Genomic DNA, 18,306 nt, shown 5'->3' on the forward strand with positions numbered 1-18,306 from the left:
CTTAAATTTATATTTATGTGTTTCACCAAAATGGGATTTTAAAAAATTATTTTTTTAACATATTTTTTCAGTAATCTTGTTTCTTTTTCTGGGACCTCAGTGACACTAATGTTAGGTTTTTGATTTAGCTCCACAGTTTGTTGAGGTTCTGATTTTTTTTTTAAACTTTTCTCTTTTTTCGGATTGTATTGTTTCTTTTGAACTATTATTAACTTCACTGACTGTTGCTTCTCTCATCTCCATTTTGCTTTTGAACCCATCCAGTCACTTTTAAAAATTTAACATGTATTTTTCAGTCTTAGCATTTCTATTTTGTTCTTTTTTATGATTTATATTTCCCCGTTGAGAATTTTTCTCTTTTGATTTTATTTTAGTGTCCTTACTTTTGCCTTGTGGAGTCTAGTTATAATAGTTAATGTCTGTCTGATGATGCAAATGTTTGGATCGTCTCAGGATTGACATCCATTATCTTTTCCCTTGAGAATTGTTTACATTTTCCTAGTTCTTTGCATGCTCAGTGATTTTTGGATTTATTCTTGGCATCGTGAATATTATGCTGTATAGGTTATGGATCTTGTTATGTTCTGGGGAATGTTGATTTATTGATCTATTTACTTGTTAATTTTATTAAGCCATAGGGTTCTAATAGCTAATTCTTTGTCATGCATTCTGAGGGCAGTCGTTCTAATCTCAGTTCTGTTTTCAAAGCTTTTGAATCTGAATGTACACATGGCATTCATGGATTAGTCTGAGACTTGTGTGCAGTGTTTTAAGTTTTAATTCAGTTCTGAGAAACTTTAGTAAGCTGCTGTTGGGTCTGTTCCTCATATGAGCTGCTCAGATTAAGCCTGAATCTTGTGTGGGTTCATACACAGAATTAGGGTATTTCTGTCTTCAGCTTTCTCTTCCTTGTGACAGCTTCCATACTCTGGTTTGCAGGGGCACCACCCAGTCATTCTTGCTGGAAAGACAGTTTATTAAAAAAAAATTTTTTTTTTACATTTATTTATTTTTGAGGGACAAAACACAAGCAGGGGGTGGGGGTGGGGGTGGGCAGAGAGAGACACACACACAGAATTGGAAGCAGGCTCCAGGCTCTGAGCTATCAGCACAGAGCCCGACGTGGGGCCCAAACTCACAAACTGTGAGATCATGACCTGAGCCAAAGTCGGATACCCAATCGACTGAGCCAGCCAGGTGCCGCAAAGACAGTTTTTCCCGTAAGTCCATCTGTACACGTATGTGATGCTGCCATTCTCAAGGTTTGTCATCCTTTTCATCTCTATGGCCGTTGTTTTAGTTAAATCCTGAATTTTTCTCTACTGGGTTGTTACAGTAGCTCTTTAACTGATCTCTTTGCTTCTAATTTTTCCCTTGCTAATCTCTTCTTTCTTGCTGCAGAGTTTGCTTTATAGAACACAAATTTGGTCATATCTCTTTTTTGAGAGCTAAAGTATTTAAAACAGTGACTCTAAGGTTTCTGATGAGGAATCTGTTGTCATTCAAATGGTTGTTCTGCAGCCAATGTGTAATTTTCCTCTGGCTTTCTTTTTTCGTCTTCAGTTTTCAGAAATTTGATTATGATGTGTATGGGTGTCAAATTTTTTAAGTTTATCTTGTTATTTGCTCTGCTTCTTGCTCTGTATCTTTTTTTTTTTTTTTTTTCTTGCTCTGTATCTTTATATGTTTTTCAGAATTTTTAAAATTTTTTTTATCATTTCTTCAAGTATTTTTTTCATTTCCACACTCTTTCTTCTTTCCTGTGACGCCAAAGAAACCGATGTTACATCTTTTCTTATTGACTTCTTGGTCACTGAAGTTCTGTTCAGACTGTTTCCTTTCTGTTCAGGTTGGGTAACTTTTATTTATACGTTCCCTGATTGTTTCCTCTATCATCTTCATTCTGCTATTGGGCCCATCTTGTGAGTTGGTATAGAAAGTTTCATTTATTATATTTTCTTTTTCTAAAAGTTTATTTATTTATTTTGAGAGAACATGCACAAGCAGGAGAAGAGCAAGGAGAGAGAGACAGAATCCCAAGCAGGCTTCGTGCCATCAGTGCAGAGCCAAATGCAGGGCTTGATCTCAGGAACTGTGACATCATGACCTGAGCTGAAATCAAGAGTTGGACACTTAACTGAGTCACCCAGGGGCTGCACCCCCCCGCCCCCAACGATTACATTTTCCATTTCATTCTTTATGTCTTTTGTTTCTTTGCTTGAGACTTCTATTTTTATATTTGTTTTGAAAGTGTCTGCAGCTGCTTGTGCCGTTTTTCTGATACCTGCTTTAAGATTCTTCGCAGACAATTTTCAGCATCTTTGCCATATCAGTGATGGTACCTCTGATCATCTTTTTTTCAAATGAGTTGAGATTTTCTTGTTTCTTGGTATGGCAAGTAATTTTGGATTATATCCTGGATATTTTGAGTATTGTGAATGAGATTCTGCATACACTAAATGTTCTGCTGTAGGAGGCCTTCAACTTGTTTTGGTTCAGCATACATGACCTTCACTTTTTATTATTTATATAACAATTATTGAGTTGTAATTTATATGCCATACTATTCATATTTTTAAATGGTTCATTTGTTTTTAGGATATTTGGAGAGTGATGCAACCATTACCATTATCTAATTTTAGAACTTTTTTATATCACCCCTTAAAGAAACCCCATTTTCATCAGCACTCATTCCATATTTCCCCTTCCTGCCAACTCCACTAATCTGGATAGCCACTAATTTACTTTCTGTCTCTGTGAACTTGCCTACTGTGGACATGTTGTATAAATGGAATCAATGTAGTGATTCCAGTCTTTTGTCATGGGCTTTTTTCACTTAGCATGTTTTGAAGTGTCATTCATGTAGCATGTGTCCATTTTTTTTTTATTGCTGAATAATACTCTATTGTATTGACATTCTACATTTTGTTAATCCAGTCATCAGTTGTTGGACATTTGAGTTGTTTCTACCTTTTGACCATTATGAATAATGCTGCCATGAATTTTTTGTACCAAATTTTTGTGTGGATGTGTGTTTTTATTTCTCTTGAGTATGTACCTAGGAGTGCGATGATCCATTTTTGTGCTGAGATTTGAATGCCAGTTTAGTTTCCAGAGCCTTGGTTATACTATTCTGTTCTGCCTTACTCATCTGCTGCCATTCTGAGATACGGATGATATTCCATACCATGGTTAAATTCTAAAAGTTTTTGTTTTGTTGATTCAGATCTGTTTCATGTATGGGCTGCCTGAGAGTGTACCCAGGACTTCATACAGAAGATTTGAAAGATCTCGTTTTTCACCATCTTCCTCTTTGTAATCTGTTTCTGTTTTCTAGTTAGGAGGGTAGGGGGGTGCTGACTCTGCCAGCATTTGCTTAGTGCAGGGTGGGGATGGTCCAAACTCCAGTGATGAGGTGCAGGGGTGCTGCCTCTTTGCTGGTATTGGTTTAGTGCAGGGCAGGTCTCACTAAAGGGACCCCACCTCCGCTTTCTCTCCCAGTGGGGAGGGGAAGGTACTTACTATTTTTATAGGTAAAATATAAGCGTGTTTTTTTTAAAAAAAAAGCACTGTGTAAATTAGAAACATTCAAGTTGATTCTCTGTGTCCATAAAAAAACAGAACATTTAAGAGCATTTTCCATGTTTTGATATGTTAAGTTTAATGTCAGGCTTCATTTGGACTTTTTGACAATATAATTATGCTAATAATGAATTTTTTCAAGAGAATTCAATTTATTGTTTTATTTCATATAAGAATAATATTGACAGCAATTAAACTAGCATTTCAAGCTTAAATTATGAGTTTAGGGGAAAAGTACTATAATGTGATGGAAAACCTTTATATGTATGTATATATGTATACGTGTGTGTGTGTGTGTGTGTGTGTGTGTGTGTGTGTGTGTTATGGCTGATGAAAATCCTGTGAGGTAGATACTGCTGTTCTCATTTTACAGTGGGAACAGAGAATGAAAGACCTGAAGTAATTATGTATGCAAAGTCTGATAGCTACTAAGTGACAGGTGAATTGCCAAATCATGTCTGTCTGGCTCTTTATCCATATCAAGTCATCTTTTACAATTCAGTAAGTTTCTCCTTAATTATAAACTCATGATCTTCTCAATTTCTGGGTAGCATAGCGGTTACCTAAGATCATGAGTGGTACCAAACTGATAGATAATGGGTTTGAGACCTATTTCTGCCAGTGTGCCATGAAATTTACATGGATTTGTCTTGCTGCTTTACTGAACACTTGATAAATTTTATGTCATTGCATTTTTAAAACAATTTTGTGAAATAAGTTGTATTGTTATAACTGTTTTACACACAAGGAAACTGAGGCTTAGGGAGGTTGAGTTACATACTCTTTACAGGACCAAATTGAGATTCTTGTAGCTTTTCTAAAGTTTTGCCTATTTCTTTCAGTTTCTCAGTCATGTCTTTTTCCTTTTTCAGTGAAAAGAGAATGTTATTCATAGTTCTTAACTTGTTCTTTACAAAGTTAATATGAATGGGTGTGTTTTATAGTAGACGGGGATGCCAAAAGTCTAAGCTTATCAAACAGTTCTCTATGATATAATAATATTTTGTCTCCAAGCTTGTTGATTATTTGAATGTGTATAGTAATAGGAGCTTTTGATGTCTGGTTCTCAGATGGGCTGTGAGTGGTTGGTGAATCCTCAGATTTTTATACAAAATATTATTTATATGAATTTTTGTAATCAGGATGTGGTTAGCTTTTAAAAGATTCTCAAAAGTGATCTCAGATCTCAAAATGGTAAGAATCACTATTATAGGAAAGAAACTCAAATAATGGTTGCTGTATATGTACAATTTAAAAAGTATTTTTTTCAACTTGTGGAATGATCTCAAAAGTAGTTTTTAAATTTATTTTTTACAATAACTTAGGAAGATTATAGAAGGATAAAAAATTCTTCCTACTTTTAATTGCTCATATCTAAGTATTTACATGTATATCACATGTAGACACATACAGACACTATGTTCACGTATGTTTATATACATATATACACCTGACATATTTCTGTAGATATATATCAGAGTGCTGGAGAGTGCTGTCTTCTTCCCCATTCTATGTGTTTTATCACTTTACCCATTTATTTGCTATTTGTGTATTGTCTTTCCTCTTTCTGTAATCATGTCCACTATGGAAGTTACTAGCCACATATAGCCATTAGTTAAAATTAAATTTTAAAGGTTCAGTTCCTTTGTTGCACTGACTATATTTCAGGTGCTCGATAGCCACATGTGCTGAGTGGCTACCATGTTGAATGGTAAATATGTAGAATTTTTCTATCATTGCAGGAAGTCCTGCTGGACAGCGTTGTCCTGGAATGTAATGTCCAGAAGGGCAGAGACAGAATTTTCCCTGTGTTTTTTTCACTTTTTATATTAACAGCTTTATCAAGATATATACTACAAACTTTGCCAGTTTAAAGTACATGATTTAATGTTTTTTAAACTATACTTACAGTTGTGAAACTATAATAGTAATTTTAGAACATTTTATCATTCCATAAAATAAACCTGTACCCAAGAGCAGTCACTCCCCATTCTCTTCCCCCACTCCCCAGCACTAGATCACCACTAATCTACTTTCTAGGAACCTTTTAAGTTCACTGTTTTATCCCCCATGCCAAGAATATTGCCACATTCAATAAATAGTTTTGAATCAGTGAATGACTATGTGTATATATTTTTCTTCAGTCCACTTGGGGAGAAAGTCAAACGATGTAAATTAATTTTTATCTGTGACTTAAAAAAATAATTTCCAGGGTGTCTTATGTAGTCAGGATTAAATCAAACTAATCTTAAACTTTGGGTGTATAAAAATTAACTTTCATAATGATGTTTCTGAGGTATTTAACCATCTTGAGTTATGAAAGCAGTTATGTTTCCAAAAATTTAATAATATAGGAAGTTTGGTAGGCATAATTTTAAGATGACCTTTGCCCCCTGATGTTACTGTCACGATTTATGTTATATGGCAAAAGGGAGATTATTTGAGTAGTTTTAATCAAGTCACATGAACCCCTTAAAAGCAGTTTTCTCAGGTTGCTGGTAGAAGGGGAAGTCAAAGATTGGAGGCACAAGGACGATTTGACATACCCTTCTGGTTGGAAGATGGAGGGGACCATGTCTAAATGACTGGAGAGGAGTCTCTAGGAGCTAAGAGTACCCCCTGGCCAATAGTTGTCAAGGAAATGGGAATCTCAGCCCTATAACCTCAAGGAACTGAATTCTGTCAACAAGCCGAATGCATTTAGAAGTGGATTCTTTTCAAAAGCTTCCAGATAAGAGCCCAGTTCAGCTAGTATTCATCTGAGTCAACAGGGGCTTCTGACCTGTGAAGTAATAAATGGATGTTTTTGAGGTTTCTAAGTTTGTGGTAATTTGGTAACACAGCAATTAAAAAAAATTCAGGAACATATTTAGCAACAAATCATTGAAAAAGGTATTCTGGTTGAGTTTCAGTTAATCATATTATTTAGTTAACCAGAAAATTAAATTAATTCCTTAAGTATGGTGGTCTATTGAGTTTTATTATTTTTAACAACAATAATAATGTAGGTTGATTCATACTTTGTGTACTTCCCTTTCCTCCTTGTCTTTGGTCTGCCATGAATGATGGGAATTAACACTCTGAATGGTTGACATAAGTACTAATTAATATTTGGATCCTTGAAAAGAAGATGCTGTGAAATTTTAGCTGTCTGATCCACTTGGCTCTGTTTGACCTACACGATTCTATTCATACCATTCATTTCATTCTGAAATACTACTTGAGCCAGTAGTAAGATAATACTATTTTACCTTTACCTCAACCATATGGTACCTAAAAGTGAATAGGAAAAATATAGACAGATTAAGATTTCAGAATAATTAGTAGATGTGAAGTCAGTTTAGCCAGAAGGGGAAGAGGTTGTCCTTATTATAGATAGTAGATGAATTTGAAAAGAATAATACTATGTGGAAGAGACTATGACTAAAAAATGCTTGCACTGTATAGTCATCTCAGTGACTTAAGGCAATGCTGAGGAAAAATGCATTGATGAGCTAGAATTCTCATATTTGGGAATATAATTATTAAAATTTTAGAGTTCAGAATTTGTTGAGAGATAGGCTGAAAAGTCAGATAGATAATGGTTAAAATATCAGCTTTATCAGTGCAGATATGGAGAACATGGATTTCATGTATGGCCATAATGGATTATCTAATAGTTCACTTCAAAATTAAATTTACCCACAGGCAGAGTTCAGCAACTGAGGGTCCATGTTTCTGGGCAAGACCCTTATATTGCACGGAAGAAAGTAGGCATAATGCACCCTCTCAGCCTGGAGTTGACTCAGTCTTTCATACTCAGTTTTTTCTCCTTACTTTTCCAGTCAGAAGCCATGTCTTCTCCACTGAGGAGGAAGGAAGGAGTGAGGTGTGGGCAGAGAGGCCAGGAGTTTCACTCTAATTAAAATCCCTCCGCATGGAAACATGAGGAGTGAATAATGCATTCTCTCTCTTACAATCAGTAGAAAATAAATGAGTACAACTGAATCAGATCTTTTCAAAAATGAAGTATCTTGCCTGGTAACTTAATTTCTTGTTCTCATTTGTGTAGCTTCCGTGCTCAGTATGCATGAAGTCAACTTGACATTAGCCATATTTAACATGGCCAGAAATCTTGAAGTAAATGCCTAATTATAGTATTTGGCCCACAGATGTTTAAGTATTTTTTTTTTAATTTTTTTTTTAACGTTTATTTATTTTTGAGACAGAGAGAGACAGAGCATGAATGGGGGAGGGTCAGAGAGAGAGGGAGAGACAGAATCGGAAGCAGGCTCCAGGCTCTGAGCTGTCAGCACAGAGCCCGACGCGGGGCTTGAACTCATGGACCGTGAGATCATGACCTGAGCCGAAGTCCGACACTTAACCGACCAAGCCACCCAGGCGCCCCCAGATGTTTAAGTATTTGAATGAAAGACTTTTGAGTACCCAGAATGGCTTCCGTCAATTCCAATACAACTTATCTACAGATGAGTATTGACACACAATAGCTGAAAGGTTAAAACACTGAAAGCTATTTTGATGTGGTCTTAGTAAGATTCATCCTAAAGGCACTGTTTTGCCTTGGCAACTATTTGAATCCTGGTTGAGACTGGGAAAGATTTGCAATGGGAATACAGTTATTTTGAAGGATCATAGTAAAAGGTTTTATTTGCTGGAGGAGACATGGTGATGGTCTTAACTGTGGCATTCTACCAGAAGTCAATTATTTTTCACCTCAAATCATGCAGAGAGTGTATTATGGGTAGTTCTGTCCTATCAGATGTGAGAGCTAAGCACATCTAAGATATACTGTTTGTTATCACTGAAGCCAGTCTGTAGAGGAATTTTAGTTAGTGCGTGCTGATGCCAGTCAACTATTATAGTTGGCTTGGTTAGTGCACTTCTGTGGTGGAATACTTATGTGGCCAGAATACGGTTTATTCAAATCAGCGTTCTCTAAAGTGGGGTGGTCTCTAAGACGACTTACTGGAGTGTGGGAAGAAAATATTAGGACTTCTAATAGTGTTATTTTTAATTTTGAGTTTTAAAATTTATACTTTATAGTACACAATATTTTAAATAGTACGTGTTTATTTAAATGTAAATATACATATATTTGAGTTATGTAATAAAAATTTTTACTGACAAGGGAGCATGTAATTAAAGTGTGAAGACTACTGCTCTAGCAGATGAGGTCACCTGCCTTTTTATTAGGAGTCGGGTGGATGGAGAATACAGACTTAAGAGTGGAGGGCGCACAGTGCACTGGTGAGGAAACTACAACACATACAAGTTAGCTGTGTAATACAATAATGTATCACCATGCGGAAAGGAAAAGAGCTAATACCAATGAATATAACCTAGAAGTACTCTTTATTTTGTTTAAAACATTGTTTTTCAATTCTTTTTTTTATGTTTATTTATTTTGAGAGAGAGGGTGTGAATGAGCAGGAGTGGGGGTGGAGAGGGGCAGAGGGACAGAGAGAGAATGTGCCAAGCAGGCTTTGTGCTGTCAGCACAGAGCCCAATGTGGGGCTCAATCTCACAAACCGTGAGATTAAAAAGCCACCAGGAGCCCACTCTTCATTTTGCTTAAAAAGGAATTAATAAACTGTTAAACAGTATTTTAACTAAAAACATTGTTTTATAAAAAACTTCCAGGGGTGCCTGGGTGGCTCAGTTAAGTGTTGGACTCTTGATTTCGCCTCAGGTCATGATCTCCCAGTTTATGGAATCGGGCCCCATGTTAGGCTCTGTGCTGTGATAGTGTGGAGCCTGCTTGGGATTCTCTCTCTCCCTCTCTCTCTCTGCTCCTCCCACACTCACTCATGCTCTCTCTGTCTCAAAATAAACAAACAAACAAACACAGAAATATAAAAAAACTAAAAAAGGATGGCTTGCAAGGGTGACTCTGCATATAGACTCCCCAAGTGTATTTGACTCTTCCTTATTCCTTTAGTGGTTGTTGCCAGCACTAAAACCATTTTTTTTAAATTAAACAGGATTTATTGTCTCAGAGACTTTGTAGTATTACAACTACTGAATTTCTCTTATTTTTATAATGTTTTGATCAAATTTTGCATTCACAGCCAGGATAGAGGACAATAATTCCAATTGATTCAATTTTAGTTTTGTTTAATGTTTGTTTGTGCTGGCTTTCCTGCACTCAGTAGTGGCCGTTCCTGTATTTTAAATAGCACAGCATGTTTATTTGATCAGGGACTCTAGATTGGGCAGTTGTAGCTAGATGAGACATTTGAAGGCATATGGGCATGTGACAGGCATCTAGACCGATATTGGCAATGTTTTTTCTGTAAAAGGCCAGATAGTCGATATTTTAGGCTTTGCAGGCTAGATGGTTTCTGTTGCCACTACTCAACCCTGCTCTTGCAACATGTTAGCAGTCTTAGACATATGTGAACAAATGGGTGTAGCTGAATTCCAGTACATCTTCACTTACACAAACAGGCAATAGGCTAGTAGTGTGTGGAGCTCTGATCTAGATTAACATGTCAGTATGGCACTCAATTCAAGAAGAGTCATGCCACAAAGTTTTAAAAAATAAGTTAGTTGTTTGAAACTTAGAATGTATTGTAGAAACATTAGAAATACCAAGTTCAGTGTCTGTTTCCATGGGGACAATTTTTGCTAACCTCTGTGAATGGCCATACTTTATTTCTTTGCATGCTTGGTAATTTTTTATTATTGTAATGTGATAATTCTGGAAATCAGAGTCTTCTCTCTCAGGGTTTGTTTTTTCTTTTGCTTATGTGGGTTGTAGTTAGGGATTTTTCTAAACTACTTCTGTAATGACTGTATTCTTTGTTGGGTATGCTCTCTAAGGATTTTGTTCTTTTAGTTTGTGGTCATCTAGTGACAAAGATTTCCCTGAATGCATGAAGCCAAGGGCAAAATAAATAACTCTCCTAGTCTTTGCAGATTAACTCTTGTGGGACATTCCTCCAGTGTTTAGCTCCATTGTTTATGCCTCTGCCTTAGCCTTCATTTCCTTCTGGCTTTCAGTCTAAAAAGTAGCCAGAGGTGATAATGTAGAGTCTTCTTAGGTCTTTTTTGAGCATGTAGTTTTCCCTGGGGATGCATGTGACTTCCCAGATTCCCGTTTAGGCCCACATACTGGGTAGTTTTTCAATATCCTAATTGTTCAAAGAATCTCTCTCCAGATTTTCCTTCCAGGCTCTTTGTAGATCTGTTGTTTGCTTCCTCTGTAAACTTTTGCCTCATGCAGCAGGGGTTGTCATATTTGCCTTTCAGTGTTTTTGAGGATTGCCTTCTTATAGCTGTCTTTTTGTTTTTGTTTGTTTGTTTTGCCCTGAAAGGGTTTCATGCTAGGTATGGGATGATTTTCATACTGTATCAGCAAATGATTTTGTGAATTAAATGCAAAAATATTAGGTAAACTTAGCTGCTCACGGGAAAAATGCAATTAAATTTATACTTTCTCTCCTTGAACCAATCATAGTAACTGTTAAGTCTCTCCTCTCTATTGTTATACCATTATCATCTGGATCACCCTGTACAGTCTCAGCATCAGACATTCCCCACTGATTCACTGAATGACTTTCAGCTCCCCAACATAGCAGTGCTGTTTCATGAGCCTCCAAATTTTTACACATGCTTCTGTTGGCAATACTGTTAAATTTATTCTTACTATATAGTGCTAGATTAAATTTGGTTATATTTTGTTTGGGTTTTTTGCATGAAGGATATTTGTAATTTTAATTTCTTCTTCTGTTGGTTTTGTCAAGTTGTACTATTTAAGGAATTATTCCTTTCATCGAAAATGTTAAATGTATTGGTAGGAGTTGTTCTTAATGTCTTGTTTATTTATTTATTTCGTAGCATCAGTAGTGATGTTTCTCTTTTCCTTTTTGATAATGTAATTCATATTTTTTTCTTGGTAAGTTTTGCTAGGGGGTTATTAATTTTATTAGCCTTCATGAAGCCAGCTTTTAGTTATGTTAATTTTCTTTATTATATGACTTTTCTATTTAAGAGATTTCTGTTATTATTCTCCTCTTCATATTTCCTTTTCTTTTCTTTTCTTTTCTTTTCTTTCTCCCTCCCTCTTCCCTCCCCTCCCCTCCCCTCCCCTCCTCCCCTCCCCTCCCCTCCCCTCCTCCCCTCCCCTCCCCCCCTCCCCTCCCCTCCCCTCCCCTCCCCTTCTCTCCTCCCCTCCCCTCCCCTCCCCTCCCCTCCCCTCCTCTCCTCTCCTCTCCTGTTTATTTATCTTTGAAGGAGAGAGAGAGCCAGAACATGAGCTGGGAGGGGCAGAGAGAGAGAGGGAGACACAGAATCCAAAGCGGGCTCCAGGCTCTGAGCTGTGAGCACAGAGCCTGACGCGGGGCTCAAACTCACAAGCCGTGAGATCATGACCTGAGCCGAAGTGGGACACTTAACCAACTGAGCCGTACTTCATACTTTCTTTTGGTTTAATTTCCTGTTCTTTTTATAGCTTCTTGAGCTGTGTAACCTTGGATAATTGATTTTCAGTTTTCTAACATCAAGAGCTAAAATTTCTCTCTAAATGCTGGCTTAGCTTCATCTCATAAAATTTGATATGTTGTGGTTTTAATATTATTCACTTAAAAATATTTTCTAATTGTCTTGTTGACTGAGAGGTCTGTTACTTAATTTGCAACTATTTGGGGATTTTAAATTTATCTTTTTTTTGTGTGGTCACTCTATGGGACTGCTGCTAATTTCATTGTTTTTGGATGCATGATTACTGTAGCCAGTTGTTATTGATTAAATTGATTTAATTCAATTCTGGTGTTACTTGTTGGCATGACTTAAGAACAAGTGGTCATACGAAGAAGGTGGGAATTTATTTTTCTTACCGTCAACTCTGGCTTCTGAAGGACTTTGGAGGCTCAAGGTTCTCATGTGCCTCTACCCATATGACACCTTTCTAGGTCTTTGGGTTTTACTTCCTCTTAGGGGCACTCTCCTAACACTGGAGTTTTGCCATGGCAGCGAATTAGACTTTTTCTGTAATTCTGCTGGTCTCACAATCTGATCCTGGGCCTGTTTTTCAGCTTGATCTTCTTTCTGGCTTCAGGAGTAGAAATTGCCTTTAAATATGAGAGTCTCCTGGCTTTTACACTCTACCTAAAGCTGGATTGGTTGATGATGAACTGAGCCTTACCCGATGCTGGGAAAACTGTTCATTGCCAGGTGTCTCACTAGAGGCACTCTGCTGCAATTGACTTCCTTTCCCACATAAGTGACCTTTTATAGCAATCATCTAATGCCACAGTCCTTGTGATTACCCTTGCTACTGTACTTCTCAAATATTAGAGCTGTTGCATTAGCCTGTTGTCAGTGCATAACCTTCCACTGAACAAGTGGAAGTCTTAGTCATTGTGATGCTGTAGCTTGCCAGGAGTTGTTGCTACTTTACCATCTGCCCAGTGAGTGATCCAACCCCAGAATCCTGTCCCGAAGATCTGCTTCCTGGTGGTAACTGTTAGTTTGGTCACCCTCCCCTCCGCCACCCTGAAGCAGAAGTACCTGCTTTTACACTGAGAATCAAGCACATGTAGTATACTTGGGAGATGCAGGGGTGTTGACAGAGTAGTAGAGAGGAGAAAAGTAGCCAGTTAGAAGTATGTTACCAAGTCAGCTACCACAGTGGGTGATTTGCATTTAATCCCACAAGAAAGTACTGGGGGAGGGGGGAATGTACTTCAGTATTATCCCAACAAAGAGGTAAGGAAGCTTGGGGGTACCCTTACCAAATCATTCATTGGCTAGGGGCTGCCCCTCGGAGGATGCTGATTTATAGATAGGCACTTTCAGCTCAGCATATGCAGAGGAAGTGTGGGTTCCAGCAGCCAGAGGGGAGCCTCCAGCAAAGATGCAGGTGCTCATCTGAGGAAGTTAGGTTGGAATGTGTGGAAATAGTGAGGGGGTCCAAGAGGATATGGGGGTAGCACAGACACTGTCAGCTACTTCATAAGGTATGTCCGTTTTCAACTATGCAATGTAATACCAAATGACTTTGTGAAATTGTAATTTATTCCCATGACAACTCTTTTTTTTCCACATCTTTGCCAGTATTTGGTATTATTCTTTTTAATTTTGGCCATTTTGTTGTGTGCATAGTGGTGTGATACTGGGATTTTATTTTGCCTATCCTTGATTATTTTGGGGCTAAATATAATTTTGGGTCTAAATATTATCTTGGTTGATTGGTTTGGGTCTAATCAGAAAAGAGAATCACAGTAATTTTAACAGGAGAAGTTTAATGAAAAGAATATTTGACTGTAATAGGGATTGGGATAATGAGAGATTGGCTAGTAAGAAGTAATGGGAATTCCAAAGAATGTAGAAATAGTGGATATAAGGAGCAGCCACTACTATCCTTATGGTTGATAAGGAACACTTAAGAGCACCCCACCTCCTGGTCTGAGATCCAGACCTTGTTGGGAGGGCATGGCTGTGGCTCACTGAATGGTGCAGTTGCTGTAATGCTGCCCTGGTAGAAATTACTTGTTATCTGCCCTTGGGAATTTGTTATGTTTATCTTATTGGAAGATGGGGTGTGCTGTTTATGGGGCAGTGTCTCACTGAAGGCACTCTGCTGCAGAATTGTCTGAGGGGAGGTGCTGGGAGAGGCTGTTGGTGGCTGGGTTGCTGGCCATTGCATACTATAGGAGCCTGGTCCCGGAGAAACCAAGCTGCAGGAGCTTGGTGAGGAAGTACATTGGAACCACTAAGCAAAACTCTTTCCTCCTGCGATCTCTCTAGTGCACTCTGTTGACAAAGTATGCCAACTTAACATCATGCCATCTGACAAAGAAAAATATTTAAAGGACCCAGATCCATTTTCACATAGGCAGTGTGGATTTTGAGGTGAGAGGCAATGGATAGTTGAACAGTCTACCCTTTGATTATTCATCTTCTTTATCCTTCCTTCTAAACATTGGGGCGCCTGGGTGGATCAGTTAGTTGAGCGCCCGACTTCGGCTCAGGTCAGAATCTCGCAGTTTGTGAGTTCGAGCTCTGCATCGGGCTCTGCTGACAGCTCAGAGCCTGGAGCCTGTTTCAGATTCTGTGTCTCCCTTTCTCTACCCCTTCCCCGCTCATGCTCTGTCTTTCTCTGTCTCTCAAAAATGAATAAATGTTAAAAAAATTTTTTTAAACATATATGAATTCTCCAACAACCAAGCAACACTGTATTTCTAAGAAGATACACGTCTTCAGCTGAAGTTCTCACCCTTTGTTCCAAATGAGGAAATACACAGTTCCAAGAACCATTGTATCTATGATCTATGATTGGTTGTATTAATTACTCTTCATATCTGGTCATAGTCATACTGAATATGCCATTATCTAAAGTCTAAATTGTCAAGTTAACTTACACCTTGTATGTAAAATAAACATGGGAAGGAGAGAAGATCTGCACATGACAAGCAAATAGAAACTATGTAAAGCTGTTATGATCTTTGTTTCTATGATTTGTTACAAGATGATAATTGATATCTGTGGTTTTGTTCTTCCAGTCCTTATTTTTGTTTCCCCTGCTCTCACCTAGAATCTCAACATGTTGGGAGTTTCACCTGGTGGAATGACGCAAAGCCAGTGGGTTGAATTCTCAGTCATCCTGCTGTAGTTTAGATATTTTTTCTGGGCCTGTCTTGTAGATCTCTCACCCTGTTTTAGCTGTGTTTGAATGTGCTGTAAACCTGTGCATCAGAATTACTTCTTATAGTTTTCAATTAACTGCCAAAATTTTAAATCTTGTCCTTTTGTCTTTTTGAATTTGGTAAAGCATATTTGTTTTATAGGACACATCTGATCATCTCTGTAATTGAAATATCTTCGGGTCTCTTCCTGTTGTCGTTGGTTCTTATTTTGCTGTCTTGCGTCTTCATATGTCGTATTATCTTTAATCATGCTGGACATTTTATTTGAAAAATTATTGGAAGGAATAATGTGAGGCCTAGAATAACGTTACCTTTCTTTGGAGAGTAATTTTGTATCTTCTGTTAGGAGCTTTGACATACTGTCGGTTCCAGTATCACCTGAAGCCAATTGTAAGTCTTGGGGTTTTCTAACACCCAGTTGACTCATAGCTAGGCTGCAGTCCATGTTGTGGCTGGTTTATTTCTGATACACTCTTACCCTAGTAACAGGTCATTGTGTCTCAATTCCAAGTGCCATATTGTTTGAGCCTCTACCTTTTGTGAGCCTTTGCCTTCAATTTTATCTCCCTCCCTCTATCAGGCTGCCAAAAGCACTCAACGTCCTGATGCTGTCTTCTTGATAGACAAGTCTCTCCAGAGCAAAAACAGCTCTGAATGCTTGCCTCCTTTTAAAGAATTTGCAACTTTTGGGTCTTGGGTTGGTAGATGCTACCATTTTGCTACTTATAAGATGCTTTTAAGATTTTAAAATTATTCCTTAGCTTTTTAAAGCTGTTTACAATACAGGGTTTGTCTGAATTACCTTATCTGGTATTGTTGAAAGTGAAAAATTAGGACAAGTTTTTTAACCTGTTCTTTAAATTGTGCCTCAGTTTTCTCATCTGTAGTATGGGATTACTAATTACAACCTCATAAGGTTTTTGAGATTTTTAAATGAGGTAGCACATTAGGCGCTTCCAGTGGATCCTGACACATGGAAACGTGTCAATAAATGGCTCAATTTATTACTACATTAATTTGAGAATATTGGAATTTGTTCTTGAAAACCTTTTCCAAGTATAAAATAGCCCCTTTATTACCTAAAGTAATTTGCAGGGATTATGAAAGACTTACAAATAACATTCTTTTTTTGACTGACATTTCTGTCAACCATGATTTAGGTAAATGAAGCTTTTTGTTTTTGTTTTTGTTTTTTCCCCTAGTGTATTTGAGACTTTATACTATAAGGAAAATTTAATTTATCTAAAACTAGATAATGACCCTGAGATCTATGTGCATATGTGTATATTATGTATGATATATGTGTTTATATATGTGATAAAGACTGATAAGCCCTTGTGTGTATATGTATATGTTTGTATATATAAATATATAAAGGCTAAATGGGAAGATATCTTAATTATTTAAAATATGGTCTTTTGTGAATGAAACAATTGGATTGGAGCTAAGGAGGTACCAATGAAGTAGAACTGAGATCTTGTTTTAAATATTTTTAAATTCTGAAAACTGAAATTTTTCTTAAAAAAATTAAAAAAAATTTTTTAGACAGAGAGTATGAATTGGGGAAAGAGGCAGAGGCGGAGAAGGACAGAGGGAGAGAGAGTGAGAATCTTAGGCAGGCTCCATGCTTGGTCCCACAGGCACAGGGTTGGTCCCACAACCCTGGGACCATGACTTGAGCTGAAATCAAGAGTTGGGACGCTCAGCCCACTGAGCCACCCAGGCGCCCTGAAAACGGACATGTTTCTAATGGTCTTTTTCTTTTTTATGTTTTAAATAGAGGATAATTATAAATAGAAGATAGTTACATCAGCAGTCCTGGTATGTGGGAAACAAATTCAGTGACAGATGGTAGCTATTCTTATGGTGAACATAGCATAGTGTATAGACTTTTTAAATCACTGATTTGTACACCTGAAACTAGTATAATATTGTGTGTTTACTTCGATTAGAACAGATAAATAAATAAGTAACTTACTACTTGAGAATGAGTGAGAACTACAAAAACAAAAGCCAAAAGCAAATACAGCTAACAGTGGGACTCTGAAGCTGGTGTGTACAAAACACAATTGCTCTGGTTCATTGAACTGCATCTTTTAAAGTGTGTTTGACCTTCCAAGGTCTTTTGCCTCCACCTTATTTGTGTACAGATGCAATTTAACTTCATCTATGTTGCATCCAGATTAAACCCATCAGCACAATATTCAGTCTCGCAGTGTGTGTGTTTTTTAAAAAAATATTTATTTTGGAGAGAGAGAATGTGAGTGGGGTGGGGCAGAGAGGGGGACAGAGGATCTGAAGCGGGCTCTGCGCTGACAGCAGAGAGCCTCATGTGGGGCTTGAACTCACAAACCGTGAGATCATGACCTGAGCTGAAGTTGGACATTTAAGTGACAAGCCACCCAGGCTCAGGTGTGTTTTTACTGTGTAAAATAAAACAAAGTATGTCAAGGTTTAAAGAAATACAAAATAAATTCTTTCAAGATGTAGAGAGATGTATGGCAATTTGGAAATTTTCCTAATTTGTAAATAATTTTTCCGTGTTAGAAAATGCTACATCCTGTTTCTTTGATTTGATGTCTTTTTAATTTTCTTATGCTACTCTGTCTTAAAGTTACTTTAAGGTACTTGTTTTCATGATTTTGTTTTCTAGGTTAACCGAACCTTCTGGATATTTAACAGATGGTCCAATTAACTATAAATATAAAACTAAATGTACATGGCTAATTGAAGGCTAGTAAGTATATAATTTGAATTAATTTATTTTATTCTTAAATGATAAAGAAGGTGATCCTATAAATGTTAAAGTATTATCTTATAGTGTAATTTTGTAGTTTTATAGTTCATGCGATTGCTTATAGTTTATTCAGTCATTATTCATGATATTTTTAAGTGAGATTTACAACTTTTAGATATCACATTTAATATAAATTATAGTACCCCTTTACTTGTGATAGTAGTTTGTTACATATATTTTATTTTTGAGTTATGTTAGTGTGGCAGTAAATTGAGTAGGCATTTTGGCTTGCTTTAAACATCTTACGGAGTTTGAAGATGCCATAGAAAGTATAAAAAT

At 37.1% G+C, this 18,306-nt stretch overlaps 1 protein-coding gene across 5 annotated transcripts in view; it reads left to right on the forward strand.

The window, feature by feature from the left end:
- ATRNL1 (attractin like 1) overlaps positions 1-18,306 on the forward strand; it is a 777,769-nt gene that overhangs the window by 12,509 nt on the left and 746,954 nt on the right. For 4 of the 5 annotated variants that reach the window (XM_042908169.1, XM_042908170.1, XM_042908171.1 and 1 more), the window contains exons 1-2: positions 14,336-14,436; positions 17,884-17,967. Coding sequence is in view for 1 of the 5 variants with exons in the window: in XM_042908168.1 (XP_042764102.1) it covers positions 17,884-17,967 (84 nt within the window). In the remaining 4 variants the exon portion in view is untranslated. Of the gene's footprint in view, positions 1-14,335; positions 14,437-17,883; positions 17,968-18,306 lie in introns of those variants that run through there. The other variant, XM_042908168.1, reaches the window with a different exon arrangement.

This window comes from Panthera leo, chromosome D2 (genome assembly GCF_018350215.1).
Source record: "Panthera leo isolate Ple1 chromosome D2, P.leo_Ple1_pat1.1, whole genome shotgun sequence".
NCBI lineage: Eukaryota > Metazoa > Chordata > Mammalia > Carnivora > Felidae > Panthera > Panthera leo.